At 43.8% G+C, this 15,387-nt stretch overlaps 4 protein-coding genes across 5 annotated transcripts in view; 3 read left to right on the plus strand and 1 right to left on the minus strand.

Annotated features, from left to right (window-relative positions):
- RB195_015673 (uncharacterized protein) overlaps positions 1 to 15,387 on the plus strand; it is a gene marked incomplete at both ends in the record, with an annotated part of 36,423 nt that overhangs the window by 17,077 nt on the left and 3,959 nt on the right. Inside the window, 5 exons of one of the 2 annotated variants that reach the window (XM_064206489.1) lie at positions 3,049 to 3,112; positions 3,213 to 3,353; positions 4,814 to 4,895; positions 8,261 to 8,399; positions 9,978 to 10,061. In XM_064206489.1, coding sequence (XP_064062369.1) covers positions 3,049 to 3,112; positions 3,213 to 3,353; positions 4,814 to 4,895; positions 8,261 to 8,399; positions 9,978 to 10,061 — 510 coding nt within the window. Of the gene's footprint in view, positions 1 to 3,048; positions 3,113 to 3,212; positions 3,354 to 4,813; positions 4,896 to 8,260; positions 8,400 to 9,977; positions 10,062 to 15,387 lie in introns of those variants that run through there. The other variant, XM_064206488.1, reaches the window with a different exon arrangement.
- On the plus strand, positions 11,792 to 12,639 carry RB195_015675 (uncharacterized protein; the record flags this gene model as incomplete). The annotated part of the gene is made up of 2 exons (XM_064206492.1): positions 11,792 to 12,423; positions 12,519 to 12,639. The coding sequence occupies 2 exons, from the start codon at positions 11,792 to 11,794 to the stop codon at positions 12,637 to 12,639; spliced, it is 753 nt and encodes a 250-aa protein (XP_064062372.1).
- On the minus strand, positions 12,880 to 13,215 carry RB195_015676 (uncharacterized protein; the record flags this gene model as incomplete). The annotated part of the gene is made up of 1 exon (XM_064206493.1): positions 12,880 to 13,215. One exon carries the CDS (start codon positions 13,213 to 13,215, stop codon positions 12,880 to 12,882), a length of 336 nt encoding a protein of 111 aa, XP_064062373.1.
- RB195_015677 (uncharacterized protein) lies at positions 13,316 to 14,884 on the plus strand (the record flags this gene model as incomplete). The annotated part of the gene is made up of 4 exons (XM_064206494.1): positions 13,316 to 13,479; positions 13,572 to 13,793; positions 13,910 to 14,141; positions 14,231 to 14,884. The coding sequence occupies 4 exons, from the start codon at positions 13,316 to 13,318 to the stop codon at positions 14,882 to 14,884; spliced, it is 1,272 nt and encodes a 423-aa protein (XP_064062374.1).

The following is a 15,387-nucleotide window of genomic DNA, read 5'->3' on the forward strand; positions in this document are numbered from 1 at the left end:
ATTCGGCCAGCATCCGTTCCTCCTGATTGATGTTTGATGTTATAAGAACGATGTCATCAGCGGAACGAAGATGGTGTAAACGCCGATCGTCAACTTTCACTTTTCAATGTTATTCCATTCCAATCCTCGCATCGCGTTTTCGAGAATGGCACTGAATATTTTGAGTGAAATTGTGTCACCTTGACGAACCCCTCCTTTCACGTCGACTATGACATCATTGTTGAATGCGGAAATTTTGGTCGTGAAGTTGCTATACAACTCACGAAGTATTCTTATGTATGGATTAAGGACGCCTTGGTGGTCCAAGGCCTCCATGACTGCTTCGCTCTCAACAGCATCAAAGGCTTTCCTCAAAAGGGAAACACAGCGACATCTTGTACTCTCGCGATACTTATATGAGTTTTGAAACCGTATGTATGTGGTCAATCGCACTGAATCCTTTTCGAAACCCTGCCTGCTCAGATGATTGCTCTTCATCTCTACTCTTCTTTCTATCCTGTTTAGGATTATTCCTCTGAAGTGCTTGTACATAACAGACAGTAATCAAATTGATGATAGTTGCCGATGTCTTGTGGGTCTCCTCTCTCATACAATAGCACAGTCTTGCTGGTTTTCCATTGCTTAGAAGCCTTGGGTTTTGACAGATAACGAGTGAAGAGCTTCGCCAGTGTGTTGATGAGGACTGGCGGTAGGTACTTCGGGTGTTCAGGCTTGATTCTGCCGAGACCGGGTGAAGTATGATTCTTCACCGACATGATGGCATGTCGGACTTTGGAAGGGAGGACCTTTGGAATGACATGTCCATCTTCCCTCAGGTGGTGAGGACGCTAGTGGACGTGGCTGTCGAAAACATCTGAGTAGAAGTCGTGAATGACCTTTCTCATCTCCCTTCTCGATGCTGTAGTTGTTCCATCTGGGGACCGGTCATTGTTCTTTTACGATTGGCGAATTTCCGACGGGCGTAGCGAATGTTTTCTCCCACCTCTGCAACTTCAGCCAACACTTCTGCTCTTCTGTCTTTGAGGTCTTCCTTTATCGCCTCTCTGCAAAGCCCTGTTAGCTCGGACGTGAGTTCTTGGTTGCCTGCAGCTCGTGCAGCTCCACGCTGACGTGGAGCTCTGCCAGCCCTAGAGTTTTCGGAGATAGGCGTCTCTTGGTGGTTTCGAAACTCTTCGCTTTCCTCGTACAGTCGTGAAGATGTTCTACAAGCCGTTCATATTCTCAGTCGATGTTGTCCATGACGGTACCTTCCCAAAAGTCGACAAGCGAAGCGAACAGCTCCCAGCCGTTGATAGTTCAGAGAGTTCGCCTAGTTAACTTTGTCGGCTTTCGGTTCGGCTTTTCTCCTCTCCGTGTGAAAGAAAATCTTCCTCGAAGAAGGCGACGGTCCGATCCCCGTACAAAACTTTGGTACAACAGCGACATCCGTCAGGCAAAACCTACTACTGACAATGATGTGGTCGATTTCATTACGACACACCCCATCGGGAGTTCCACGTCCAGCGTAGAGGAGGGCTTCTGGAACTGCTAGTTCCCATGGATGGTCTTAGCTGCCATGATGAACTCGGAAGGCCTCTCTCCCTGCTCATTCCATTGTATGGCCGTGGGTCCCGATGTGAAGTTCCTCAGGCGTTCTTCTTGGGCCAATAAAAAATTTTGGCGTTAAAATCGCTAATTATGACCTTGTAGAAGGCATGATCTTCTCTGTAGAACTTCTCAAGGTCCATATAGAAAGCTTCGACTTCTTCTTTTTCTTCTTTTTCTTCGTAGTTTGATGTTGGAGCGTAAACGACGAAGATTGTCAAAGCTGGTGTTGAACCACATCTTTTCACCCTTAAACCTCCGATTCGGGTTGTAAGTTGTTCGAAAGAGTCGATGTTTACTGTCATACTCGTGTTTACGAGGACACCAACTCCACCAACTCCTTTACTGTCGCATTTTCTTAAGAACAGTTCTCCAGTGTCATACACGGCGTTCAGAGAATGGCGTCGCCACGTTTCGGTCAGTCCGATGACGTCGTACTCAAACTTTCTGGATTGCATCATCAGATCTTCAATGGCCGCATCCGATGCAAGCGTCCAAGCGTTATAAGCACACATCGGTTATCCTAGTCCTTTTCCGTTTCGGTTGCCTACATGATTCCAGCCTACATGACCGTACCAGGCTTTCCTCCGTAATGGGGAGACTCTTTCCTATTACTGTGTTTTGCGTAAAAATTTGAAACCCATGGGCAAGTTGCAAGCCTCTAGTTCCTAGTTGGGAGAACGTTGCGCTCTCTTGAAGTGGACAGGTAGAGGTTATATGTTAGAGGCGACTCCAAACCGCCTCCCTTGCGCCTCCCAGTCACTTGATTGGAAACTTTTGGCTGGACCGACGTGCAGGATACAAAAATGTCATGAGTCACTCCTGGCTCTGCCATCGTCTCCTCTCTGGGAAAGCACCAGGCCGCTTTTGGTCCGCGATTAGCCCCTATTCGCCACCCCGGGACGAGCCACGTAGCCTCGCGACTAACCGGCTGTGTTCGCTCTATTAAGGGAGATCCGTGGTTGGAAATAGTACGTTCAAGAATGAGGAGAAAAGGGAGGGGCGCTCAGTTGTGATCAATGTATATATGTATTGCTATATGTGTATTGTATATATATATATATATATATATATATATATATATATATTGCTCGTATGTGTTTACAACTTTAATTGGTACTAGCTGCACAGTTCAACCTCACGCCAACATTTTCCAAAGTAAACTACTAAGGTAAGTTCAAGGATTCCGGCTCTATTGTTCTTGGATTGACGATGTGATCTCTTATGGGATCGCAACTCGTTACGGTTGAGATAGCGGGTTCAATGTCGATGGTGTTTGTCAGGGTTGGAGTGTTATTCGTAAAGGGGAGTGTTAACGTTAGTTAGTGTTAATCTTGACATTTACTCCACGCAGGTTGACGGCTATGTGTGAACAGTGTTACAAAAGCTTTTTTGAATACAAATTGATGTACCGTCAAAATCACTCCATACGACGGTGTTTAGGATTTTAATGATGATTTCCAGGCTCTTTATAATTTGGAGTTCATACTCCGTGAACCTTGTACAGAGAAAAGCTTCCTTTTTAAAAGTGAGCTCTTTTCCTACTTTTTTGCTTCATCTCTCACAAGCGGCTGTCGTTAGCCTCGAAAGATCGTATACATACAAAATTAAAGTTCGTCATTGTACAGATTATGATCTCTTTGTGTTCCCAAATATGAAAGAAAGGTATAGTCGAGGACGGAAGAACTTTGAACAACCATTTGACGATGAAAGGCTTTGTATGCCAGCACCGTTCGGCGAAATTATCTCAGAGGCAGAATTCACATCCAGTAAGAAGAGATCCTTTTTTTAAAAGTATTTTAATTAATTAATTTAATTGTATTAAATACTTTTTTATTATGGAAGCTGATTCATTCTTCTGTGCAAAACATGTATCAAAACTTAAGATTAGAAATCATGGGCTTCAAGCAATCAAATCTTGAGTAGTCTAACTGGCACTTCAGTAGTCTAACTGCATCTTCAGTACGTGCTGCTGCTGTTATCTTCCAAAAGGTCTTCTTTCACGTTTCTCTGAATGTTTTCACAAGCTAACAGCTCTTATAGACATCAAATTCCTGCGACTTCATATCGGGGTATCTGCTCCACAATTCAAGGATACAAACGTCTCCTGTTCAGCTTCGACAAGATGACTTTAAAACTTTCCTTTGTGAACTTTTCCTGCTGCGAGAAGAAAAATCTCATTTGAAGGAACCAAAATCTTGACACCATGTAGAGCTTTGGAGTAACACCGACATCGTTTACCAAAGAATTTTATTAGGATGTCTTGAGTTTCATTGCTATTTATCATATTTATCATACAACAAAGGCTGGTGTGGCGGAGTCGGTTAGAGGTCCGTTGTAGCCACACGGTCGAAGGTTCGAAACCGCCCTAGTGCAAACCAAATAAGAATTTTCAAGGGCGGGTGTAGTATGGCGATTAGAGGTTCCGCATCCTGCACGATTGATCAGAGATTCGAATCCGCTCACCAAGCCTTTTATCACTTCGGGTCAATAAATTGGTGCCAGACTCGTCTGAGAGGATAAAAACACTGGCTTTATCATCGGTTGTCCCCCGCAAGTCATTGTATAGGCAAACACGCGTTCCAAAACCTCAACGATAACAAATTCCAGTAAAACACGCTAGCGCATCCCAAATGGATTGATACGCCAGTGACTTTTTTACCTTTAATCTCATAACACTCTATGGTTGGAAAGAATAGCTTTCGAAATCGTGAATTTCTATGTGATGTGTCCGTCAATATCAAAGACGGCACAAATTCCTCATTTTTCCTATTCATTTCGTTATCCAACGCACTACGAAAGTTCTTCTGGAGTATATACTAGTGCTGAAATCACCATGAATCTTTTTGTGCAAACCTCTTTAAAGAAGATTCTCAAGCTAATATTGCTTATAACATCAGATCTTCGATAACCCCCACTCACGTCCTCATATCCACTTGTGTGTAGCTGTGCCGAGCCAGGGGTTATAAGGCTAACGCACGCAAACATACCCATCACCCATGTATAATACAAACATCTATACACTGATGTTAGAAGTATGAGTTGAGTTTCCTCTTCGTATGTGTTTTGTTGTGGTTACCATACTTAAAAATTATTTCTTCTCCTGCATACTCAGACCTATTCTCATATTTTGTCATACATAAAGGTCGTACTAGATTATCAAAGCAGATGAACAAATAGAAAAATTCAGCTGACAACGGACTCAGTTCTTCAATTTAACTAAATTAAGGGCGCACTCGAGATGAGGGTCCAATTACACGAAGAATTCTCGATATGTTCGAACACATAAAAGCAGTCTACGACAAAGTACGGTAGGTTTTTTCCACTTAGGTGAACGAAAATTTGAAATAAAGCACTAGGGTGTCTGCTGCTTAGAAGGAAAACGCCTTGCCATAATTGCTTGAGAATATCACCCAAGTTCCTAAAGAAGAAGAAATCTGTCCTAGATCAGGGGTGGAGAGGGCATTGATGGAATTTGTGAAATCACCAGATTTAGGAGTTATGCTCTGACTTGGAGACGAGTTTTAGAATCCAGTGGAACAGTGGACCCGCTAAAGCCTAGCCGATCGAAATTTCCTGAAAGGCCCCTTATAATGCATCGCCTTTGTGTGCATCCTACTTCATGCTCTGCTCTGCTTCCTTCATCAGCATAAACATTGGTCTTACTTGAATAGGCTCCTGGTAGAAGCTTATTTCTATGCGTTCGCTCCAGGCGCGACGCGTATGCAGAGTTGGCACCTTATAAGGTCAGCGAACCCCCCCCCCCCCCCATAGTAGTTCCAAGCGACTTCGTAACAAACTAAATGAGACGTTGTGAATGGTTACATGGTCGTGACAGCTATATGCGTAGCGTTTCATCCTTATGTACAGGTCAGTATATCTATTCCTTTGTTTTTCTTTTATTCCCTACCCTCATGATATTCGTCCCCTCTAATTCCCTCAGATTATTTCTTTAGAATGGGTGTAGTGTAGCGGTTAGAGGTTCCGCTTCCTCCATAAAAAAGGTTACATGAAGACTTTCATTCCGTGGTGATAAATTGGTACCGACTTGTCTGGGAGGATAAAAAACTGACTTGATCGGCTGCCACAAGTCATTGTATAGGCCGATACACGTTCGTAAAACCTCAAACGATTCTGAATTGAAGTGAACGCATCCCAAGCGGATTGTTCCTTTGTTATTTCTTTAGAAACATGAAACATACATATACACAGCTGGTCAAGTAGTTGGTAACAGTCTACGTGATCCCACTTAGGATTCATAACTTTGTCGGTATGATAGCGACGTTCATATTCTGTGTTCATCCTTTGTCAATTTTTGAGTAAAAGGACCAGGGAAAGTTTTTTTTCAAGTAATATTTTCAAATTGCAACAGTACCGAAGGAATATAGTTGTAGAATCAAGTTTGAATACTTCTTAAATGTGGTGGTAATATTCTTGATGAAAGATGAAGAAATCTTCCATCAATTCTCATATTTTTGATTGAAATGTGAAAAAAGCGTTGTTAGACAAAAGACTTCAATTCATTTCAATTCTGCGGAACAAATTTGAAAGAGCGCTTTTTTTAAATTTTTTTAGCACCACATATCTGAAGTCGTTTATTATTGAAAATAGCGCAATAAAACTTTAGCTTCTTTGTTTTTCTACTCTCTGCGTTATTTTTCCATTCCCTTGTTGTTCTTCCCTTATATTCTACATTATCTTATTGAATTGGTTTGTTTTAGACGTGGGTAAAAACAAAAAGTTACTCCAATGGTGCGCGGATTTCAGGTGGAGTATCCGTATACGAGGTCGTAGATTATGAAGACGGGGGTAGTTCCGCTCATCCCTCCCTCCATCACTGCAAACAGCCGCCTCCAGAATGCCGTTTTGTACGACGCCATTCATTGCAACGCTCCACCCCTTGCGTTGCCTCCGCCCTGCGATTCGTCGAAAATCAGTTCGGACTGCCCCGATAGGCAGTAACGAACGACACGCGTGCAAGGGTGGCGCGCTGCAATAGAAGGCATCGTACAAAACAGCATTCAGGGACCGGATGCTTCCAGTGATTCAGGGGGAGATGAGCGGAACCACCCCGTCTTCATAATCTACGACCCCGTGTACGGATACTCCACCTGAAATTAGTACCACCCCAGATTCGTGGTATGCTGCCTTTAACAAAACCGTTCTCTCGGATGTTGGGAAGAAAGAATTTGTTGTCCGTATAATTATAACGTTTATCCAAGTGTGATTGCTAGGATTAGTAAACGTTTCGAAAAGTAGGTATTCATCACGAACAATCCTAGAATTCACCAACCAAGAAAAACTGGTGAAAGAACTAATATCGAGAAGCAATCCACACCCATCTGGTCGATGTTCAAAAAATATCTCGCAAAATTCTCAAAGAATTCTGTGTCGATGACCACCTAACGTCCTGCATTTGCTTCCAGACTGTCTGATAGAAAGCCTTCACGGAAACAAAAATTCTCTCGCTGGATTTTCTACCAGACAGTTAGCCAGCATATGAACGACGTTGGACGGTCCTGGGAGGCCCACAGCAATCTTAGAAGATTCAGCTAGATCTTTTTAAAACTCGACTAGTCCGTCAGCAGACTGTTGCAAACTTTTCTAAGAATCTTGATATCAGTTCTTTCAATGACTTTCCTCGGTCGATGACTTCTAGGAATCTCGCCGAAACTTTTGGGTTCTCCGGAAGTTTACGGAAAAAAATTCTCGAGCTAGTGTAGGAGATGAGAAACGACCAACAAGCAAAAGTAACGCAAACAACACAAGCAGTGAGAAATTGCTAAACTTCTCTCCGCGCTACTTTTAATAAAAATAAAACTAGTAAAAAATCAATCAACAAAATTAAAAAATCCACTTGTGATGCGCCAACGCGTTTTACCATTTTATCTACCCCGGAGGGATGAATTACTTGGTTGGCACCAGGGCGATTTCGAATCATCGACCGTGTGGCTACAACGGATCTGTAACCGATTCCGCTACACCCACCCCAAGAACATGAAAAATAGGAGCAAAAACTAGATGAGTGGAATGACGTTGGTTCTGCACACCCACAACCCTCTGCCCAAATATACTAGTGATATGCGAAGTGATGGCCGAGAATCTCCTTTTGTTCCACTTTTCTAAATTGTATTAAAGAAGAATGAAATTTTCAACGACACTATAGTGATAATGAAAAGGGCCTCGCCTCATATCCTGCTAATGGCCCGCTACTATTCAGCTGTTTCGGTGTGTGCATCAGTTTCAGCCGCTGTGCCAGCAGATTCTTCAAACGTTCCATCTAATTCATCTGCAATTCCCCTGATAACGCTTTCGCAGTTCCAGTAACTCGATTGTTTCTCGTTAACCATTTCCGAGTTACGGCAGGCCGGTCTGCTGGACCTGTCTCGTCTAATTTCCTTACTTCCTGGCAAGCCTACTCTATCGGAACAGTCTCATTGCTTTTTAGCCCTGGCGCTCCAGTTTTACATCGCTGAATCTGTCTTATCCTGTCTCACTGCCTTCTGATACCGGGCCACTATTGGCGCATTATCAAACTACAGAATGTTCCACCTAGCATAGGCTTCAAAATTGATGCACATAACTGCACACAAATAATGTTGAACTGCATGCACTTTTTTTAACGATAAAAATTGTATTTGCTTAAATCAACTGAAAACCAAGAGAAGCATTGTAGATCAACAAGCACTGGAGGAGACACTCAACAACAAAATGTTTCAAGGACAAAAACAAAAAGCCAGGAGCAGAGAACACGATCTGATGATAACGGATTCAGAACTATGAGAAGTAAAGATATTCCACCAGAAGATCTTGGAGTACGTTTTCCATCCATTTCGAGATATTTTAATTATATTATTTGCAATATTTATTAACAAGGACTCATTACATGAAGCTGAAAATCTGACTCTGAATGAAGGTTTTTCTGAGGTTTGTGTCATGCAAGACCCCATGTAAGACTGTAAATTAATATTAATGATAGAGAAGGACCTAGGACTGACGTTATTCAGAGCAGCTGCAATGATATCCACGCGTTGTCAATTATGGTTGAACTCAAGTGTAATTCTTCAAAAAGAGCAGTATTTGCTGAGTGTAAATGCGGCTCTTCATCGGAGGGCATGAGGAAATGTTGGGTCTTAAAGGTAGCGTTCGATAAAATTATAGACTTCATTGGGATCTCTCCCCCCCCCCCCCCCAGCAGGTAAGAGACATTTAACGAGACAATAGATATGAAAACTGAGTAGTATTCACCCGTATTCCTCCACAAATCTATAGATTCGGGGCAACAGAGGCACTCGAAGACTTCATTCCGCACAATGCTCATAACAAAATGAATATGTAGTCAGTCAAAACGACATGAATCACGAGTGTAGTTGCGGTGCATTTGCGTACGCGGGTGCTTGAAAGAGCGCGGTCGAGGCAGTAGTTGGGACCGAGTTGGGACTGTCGCAAACTGCAGCGATGCGTGGCCAGCAAGAGTTTCACCACGCTCATGGTCGCTACGCTCCACCGAAGCGCCTCGAGAGAGGCCGTGTACGCAATTGCGTACGTGCTTCATGTCGTTTTGACCTTACTATATATGCATTGTGGTGAATCAGTTTTTCTGCTAACAATTTGATAGCTTGCTTGAAGTCAACATCCTGAGAAATGCCTGTTCCGTTTGTCCATGTCCTGTGTCTTTTAGGCTGTAACTCCATAAGTCATTTCCCTTGACGTGTCTTCGCAGAGTCCGGGCAGATTACTGCCTATGAGTGCGCCTGGTGTCTCTTTCAAATTTTTTGTCAGAGATACGAAACTTCGCTAAAATACTCATGTAAAACAAGTCTTGAATCACACTACAAAACTTCTCAGGAGGCTTCCTTTAGGCCATAATTGTGCCTTCTTTTCACAGTTTTCCCATAAAACGAAAGAAAGGTAACTGAGAACGACAAGTTCGACCGATATGCAGCTAACAAAGGTGGTGTTGGCACATTTTTGCTGCACCACACAAAGGCTCGAAACTATAGACTATTTTGCTTGCTCGCGCAGCAGTAAAGACTTGTCACCGCCGGGGCTCCTACTGTATCCATCTTTCAAACATACGCCGTGGGACGCTACAGGTTCCACAAAGACAACAAAATGAGCTCTCATGCCCTTGGAAGCCGAAGATAAATTGTAAATATTACCTTTTTCCAATTTTTCCTATCTAGATTTTCAGAGAATCAGACTATCTGAAATCTAGGGACCCTGCATGTGGAAGTTTGATTAGATTAAGAATTAGAAAAAGATTATTAGAAAAATTTAAAAAAAAAATTTAACTCTAAACTTTAAACCTTCACCTTTCACCCTTAAACCCGTCATTGTATAGTATGATATTTACGCGTGATTTCTGTATCCTCAGAACAATTTGCTTTCAGTCTTGGCACGCAAGCACGTTTACAATTGTGAATCAAAAGGAGAAACAGGCCATCGTTTACGTCGGAGCGCTTGGAAGTTTGTAAGTGTTCAATAATCTTGAATAACATGAAAGAAAGGTCGTCGTAATTTGTCAAGGAGAAGAATGTTTGAATCCTTAAACTCCCTTTTCAAACGGGCTAATAAAAAACACGTATTGAGTTGGAGCGATATTGTCCCCACCATACTTGTTTTGTAAAGAAAGCTGGTACAAGTTGGAACACCATAACATGTTGGAAGAGAAGCGACGTCAAAGTAATCTCTAAATTTCTGGATATTGTAGCGATTCGAATAAGTTGTCATTATATGAACAATCATGGCAACAAACTTGTCGAAGAAAGATCCACTCAATTCAATCTGTACGTTTTCTCGCATAAAATTGCTTGAGTTATAATTTCCTGCCTACCGATGTATATATGTTCTAGAATAGACTAGATGTAGTAAAATCTGTTATGCATTTAACTTCTCGTCCAATGGTTATGGTCGACGATCACCGCCTATAACATCTTCTTGGAACTCTACCTATTAAACACAAACCTACCTAACGCTAACTCTACCTTGCCTTATTATAATGTGCGTATCGGATACTTGTGCAGCAGCGTTGATGGTGATGGCGAAGCTCTTTTCGACGGAAAATGATCTATTTAGAAAAGTGGCTGGAACTTTTGACCTGATCTACCTGTGGGTGACTCGTGAAAACCATCAACATTTGCACCACTATCGGAAGTAGCCACAGAAAATCGTCTTCGCCTTTCCGATCACATTTATTATAGAAAGCAGAAGGGTTCCTTCGTTCAAAGCCTTTTAAGAGTCTCTCCCACACAAATAAGGGAAGAAAGATGTCTTGGACTACTGGGAGATGAAAGAGCACTAAAGTAGTTAAAGGCATCAACCCACGAATCTGGCGTGGTGTGGATTTTCGCTGGAGTATACCTATATCGGGTCGTAGATTATATATGCAAGGGTAGCTCCGCTCTTCTCTTCCTGCGTCGCTGTAAACAGACGACTTCGGAACGGTGTTTCTTACGACGTCCTCTCCTGCAACGCGCCACCCTTGCGCCCCAATTGCGATGAGCAATTCATTCCATTCGACGAATCCCAGGCGGGAGTGGGGCACAAGGGTGGCGCATTTCAATAGAGGACGTCGTAAGAAACAGCACTCCGGAGCCGTATTTTTACAATGATGCAGGGAGAGATGAGCAGAACCACGCCTGTATATGTAATCTACGATCCGATATATGTATACTCCAACAAAAATCCATACCTCGCCGGTTAGTCGCGAGGCTAAATGGCGCGTTTCCGGGTGGCGGATAGGGAGCTAAATGCAGACCAAAAGCGACCTTGTGCTTGCCCAGAGATGCGGGTTGGTTTAGGGGATGGACTCCCTGTTTCTGCTTAGCCAGGACTGACTCATGACATCCTTGTATCCCTCACATCGGCCCGGAAACAACCTGCAATCAAGTGACTGGGACGCGCAAGAGAGGCGGTTTGGAGTCGCCTCCAACAACGGAAGTTCTCCCAAAAACTCATGCGACGAGAGGCTTGCAACCTGCCCAAATTTTTTGCATGTCACAGTAATAGAAAATAGTCTCCTGATTCCGGAGGAAAGCCAGGTACAGTAGCGCCAGGAAGGACGGGGTTGCAGGAGTCATATAGGCTAAACGGAAAGGGACTAGGATGACGATCTGTGCTTATAACGCACGTACGCTTGCAGCGAAAGCGGCCGCTGTCATCGGACTGACCGAAACAAGACGACGTCACGCTCTCAACGCCGTATATGAAGCTGGAGAAGAACCAAGGAACATGTGACAGTAGAGGTGTTGGTGGACATGGAGTCCTCGTCAACACGAGCATGGCAAAGAAGATTGACTCTCAACTTACGACCCGAATCGGACTTCTGTGGATGAGAAGATGTTGTTCAACACCAGCTTTGACTATCTTCGTCGCTTACGCTCTAACATCAAGCTACGAAGAGGAAGAAGAAGTCGAAGCTTTCCATATGGACCTGGAGAAGTTCTACCGAGAAGATCATGCCTTCTACAAGATCATAATTAGCGATTTCAACGCCAAATTTGGCCGAAGAAGAACGCCTGAGGAACTTCACATTGGGACCCACGGCCTACAATGGAACGAACAGGAGGAGAGGCTCTCCGAGTTCATCATGATGTCTAAGACCATCCATGGGAACTCGCAATTCCAGAAGCCCTCCTCTCTACGCTGGACGTGGGAGTCACCCAGTGGAGGGTACCAAAATGAAATAGACCACATCATCGTCAATAAAAGGTTCTGCCTGACGGATGTCGCTGTTCTGCCAAAGTTCTTTACGGGATCGGACCGAGGAAGATTTTCCTTCACAAGAAGAGAAGAGAAAGCCGCCAACTTCAGAGAGAGAAATCTCAGAACTATTAGGTTGATGCATAATTATGGGACGTTTTTAAAAATATTTTTATTCAACAAAAAAAATAACAATATTTAGTCAAAACATGTTTAAATGATCGTTCGAGAGCAAAGTCACCATCCACTTCAAAAACTGCTTCCCATTTGCTTGCACTTGCGAAGAAGTCACGATTCTTGGAGGCAATCCACGCTTTGACATCAGCCACCAAGTCATCCAAGTCGTCGTAGACTTTGTTTGTTTGCCAGCTTTTCAAAGAGCGATTGACATGATAGTCCGTTGGTGCTTCTGTCGGTGAGTACGGCGGATGTGGGAGCAGATCCCATCCCTTATTGGCGATGGATTCGATTACACGGCGCTCAACATGTGGACGGGCGTTATCGTTATCACTGCAGTAAATCGATGAAAATTCGAACGCGTTCAGCTTTGTTGTTGTCGGAGAGCTCGTGGGGCACCCATCCAGCCAATTTCTATACCTTTCCAAGCTTCTTCTGGCGTCGAACGATCGTTGATTGACTGACATTAAAGTCTTCAGCCAGCGTTCGTGTTGTCAGGCTTTCGTCCTCTTCCACGGCTGTCAGAAGTGCTTGATCATCAAAATCCGATGGCCGACCTCTTCCTTCCTTATCTTCCAAACTAATGTTACCTGATTTAAAGCGAATAAACCACTTCCGTACTGCACTATCAGTAATTGTTCCTTTGCCAAAAAGTTCGTTGAGATCGCGAAATGACTGGGCTGCGATCCATCCTTCCTCGTAGTGGTAGAGCATAATATGGCGAATATGAGTGTGATTTTCGAGACGCATGTTTTTAACTAAATATTGAGGATTATTCTTATGAAAATAAAATAAACAAAACGCCAATTTTTACTAAAGAAAAACGCGTTAATAAAAACGTTCCATAATTATGCATCAACCTAATATCATTAACTGGGATCTATTCGCTACGCTAGCCGGCTTTTGGGAAGATTCCGCAATGGACAATATCGACGAGGAATATGACTGGCTCGTTGAACACCTTCACGACTGCACGAAGAAGGCTGAGAGATTTAAAACCACGAAGAGACACCTGTATCTTGAAACTCTTGAGCTGACACGCCAGCATGGAGCAGTACAAGCCGCAGGGAACCAGAACTCACGTCCGAGCTCGCAAGGCTTTGCAGAAAGGCGATAAAGGAAGACCTTAAAGAGGGAAGAGCAGAAGTGCTGGCTGAAGCTGCAGAGGCGAGGAGAAGCATCCGCTATGCCCGCAGAGACTTCGCCAGTCGCAAGACGAGGATGACTGCTCTCCGGAACCCAGAGGGAACAACCATTGCATCGAGAAGGGAAATGGAGGAAATCATGTACGACTTTTTCTTTGATCTCTGTGGAAGATCAGCAAGACCGTGTGTTGTTGTATAAAAAGGGAGATCCACATGACATCGGCAACTATCGTCCAATCTGCTTACTCACTTACTTAGTCCGTCACCTATAAGCTCTTCACAAGAGTGATCCTTAATAGGATTGAAAAAGTCTTGGATGAAGGACAGCAATGCGAGCAAGCAGGGTTTCGAAAAGGATTCAGCAGGATTAACCACATCCACACTGTTTCGAAGCTCATCGAGGTATCACGAGAGTACAAGATGCCGCTCTGTCTCACCTTCATCGACCTGAAGAAGGCCTTCGACTCAGTAGAGACGGAAGCAGTCGAGGAAGCCTTGGACAACCAAGGCGTCCCTACTCAGTTCATAAAGGTACTTCGAGAGTTGTACAGTAACTTCACGACCGGAATTTCGCCATTCTACAAGAACATCATCATTGACGTGAAGAGGGGGTCCGACAGGGTGATACAATTTCACCCAAAATATTCACAGCCACCCTCGAGAACGCAATGCGAAAGTTGAAATGGGACGACATGGGAGTGAAGGTTGATGGTCGGCAGCTACACCATTTGCGCTTTGCTGATGAAATCGTACTGATAACACCTAACATCAGCCAAGCAGAACGAATGCTGACCGATTTCGACGAAATATGTGGATGCATCGGTCTACAAAAGAAGACGTTCATGCGGAACGGATGGGTCTCGGATGCCCTATTCACGATCAACGGAACGAACATATCCGAATCCACCAGCTACGTTTATCTGGGTCGGAAATTGAACATGAAAAGCGACCTGACCCCCGAGCTGGACAGGAGGAGACGAGCGGTTTGGGGAGCGTACAAGAGCATCGAGGATGTAGTGAAGAAGACCAGGAACACCCAGCTCCAAGCTCACCTCTTCAATACCACCGTACTTCCTGCTTTGACCTATGCTTCGGGAAGCTGGGCATTTTGCAAGCAGGAAGAAAACGCGGTGAGCGTCATTGAACGCGCAATTGAGAGAGTGATGCTAGGAGTATCCCGTTTCACGCAAGTGAGGGACGGGATTCGAAGTTATCTCCTGTGTCACCGATCGAGATTAGAGACGCCGTCGCGTTTGCCAAGGAAAGTAGAATAATGTCGGACATGTGATGCGTTTTAACGACAACCGTTGGACCAGAGCCGTGAGCGACTGGTTTCTCCGCGATATTAAGCGCACTACAGGAAGACCGCCGACCAGATGGTCAGATTTCTTCACGATGTCCTTCAAAGAAAGTTATGATGCTCTTCGTGTCCCACGCGAAAAGAGGAGCCACTGAGCTACTCTGGCACGCGATCGGAACAAATGGAAGAATTACAAGAATTACTGGCGCCCGCTCGACCATTTCGAAGATCAAGGTGATCAAGGTGAATTTTCGGTTAATTGTACAACTTCGTGTAATGCAGGGATTGTAAAAGATGTAAATATAAACATATCTTTCTCGATTTTATAAAATATGACATCGCGAAGAGTCATAAATATTAGACAACTCTTAATTATCTTGATTAATCGGCGAGCTGACATTGTTCTCTAATGCGTTTGCTCCTATATTCGTTGAGATGTGTTGTCTTTGAACATAGATCTACTCAGACTTTTCGATC

This window comes from Necator americanus, chromosome V, assembly GCF_031761385.1.
Source record: "Necator americanus strain Aroian chromosome V, whole genome shotgun sequence".
NCBI lineage: Eukaryota > Metazoa > Nematoda > Chromadorea > Rhabditida > Ancylostomatidae > Necator > Necator americanus.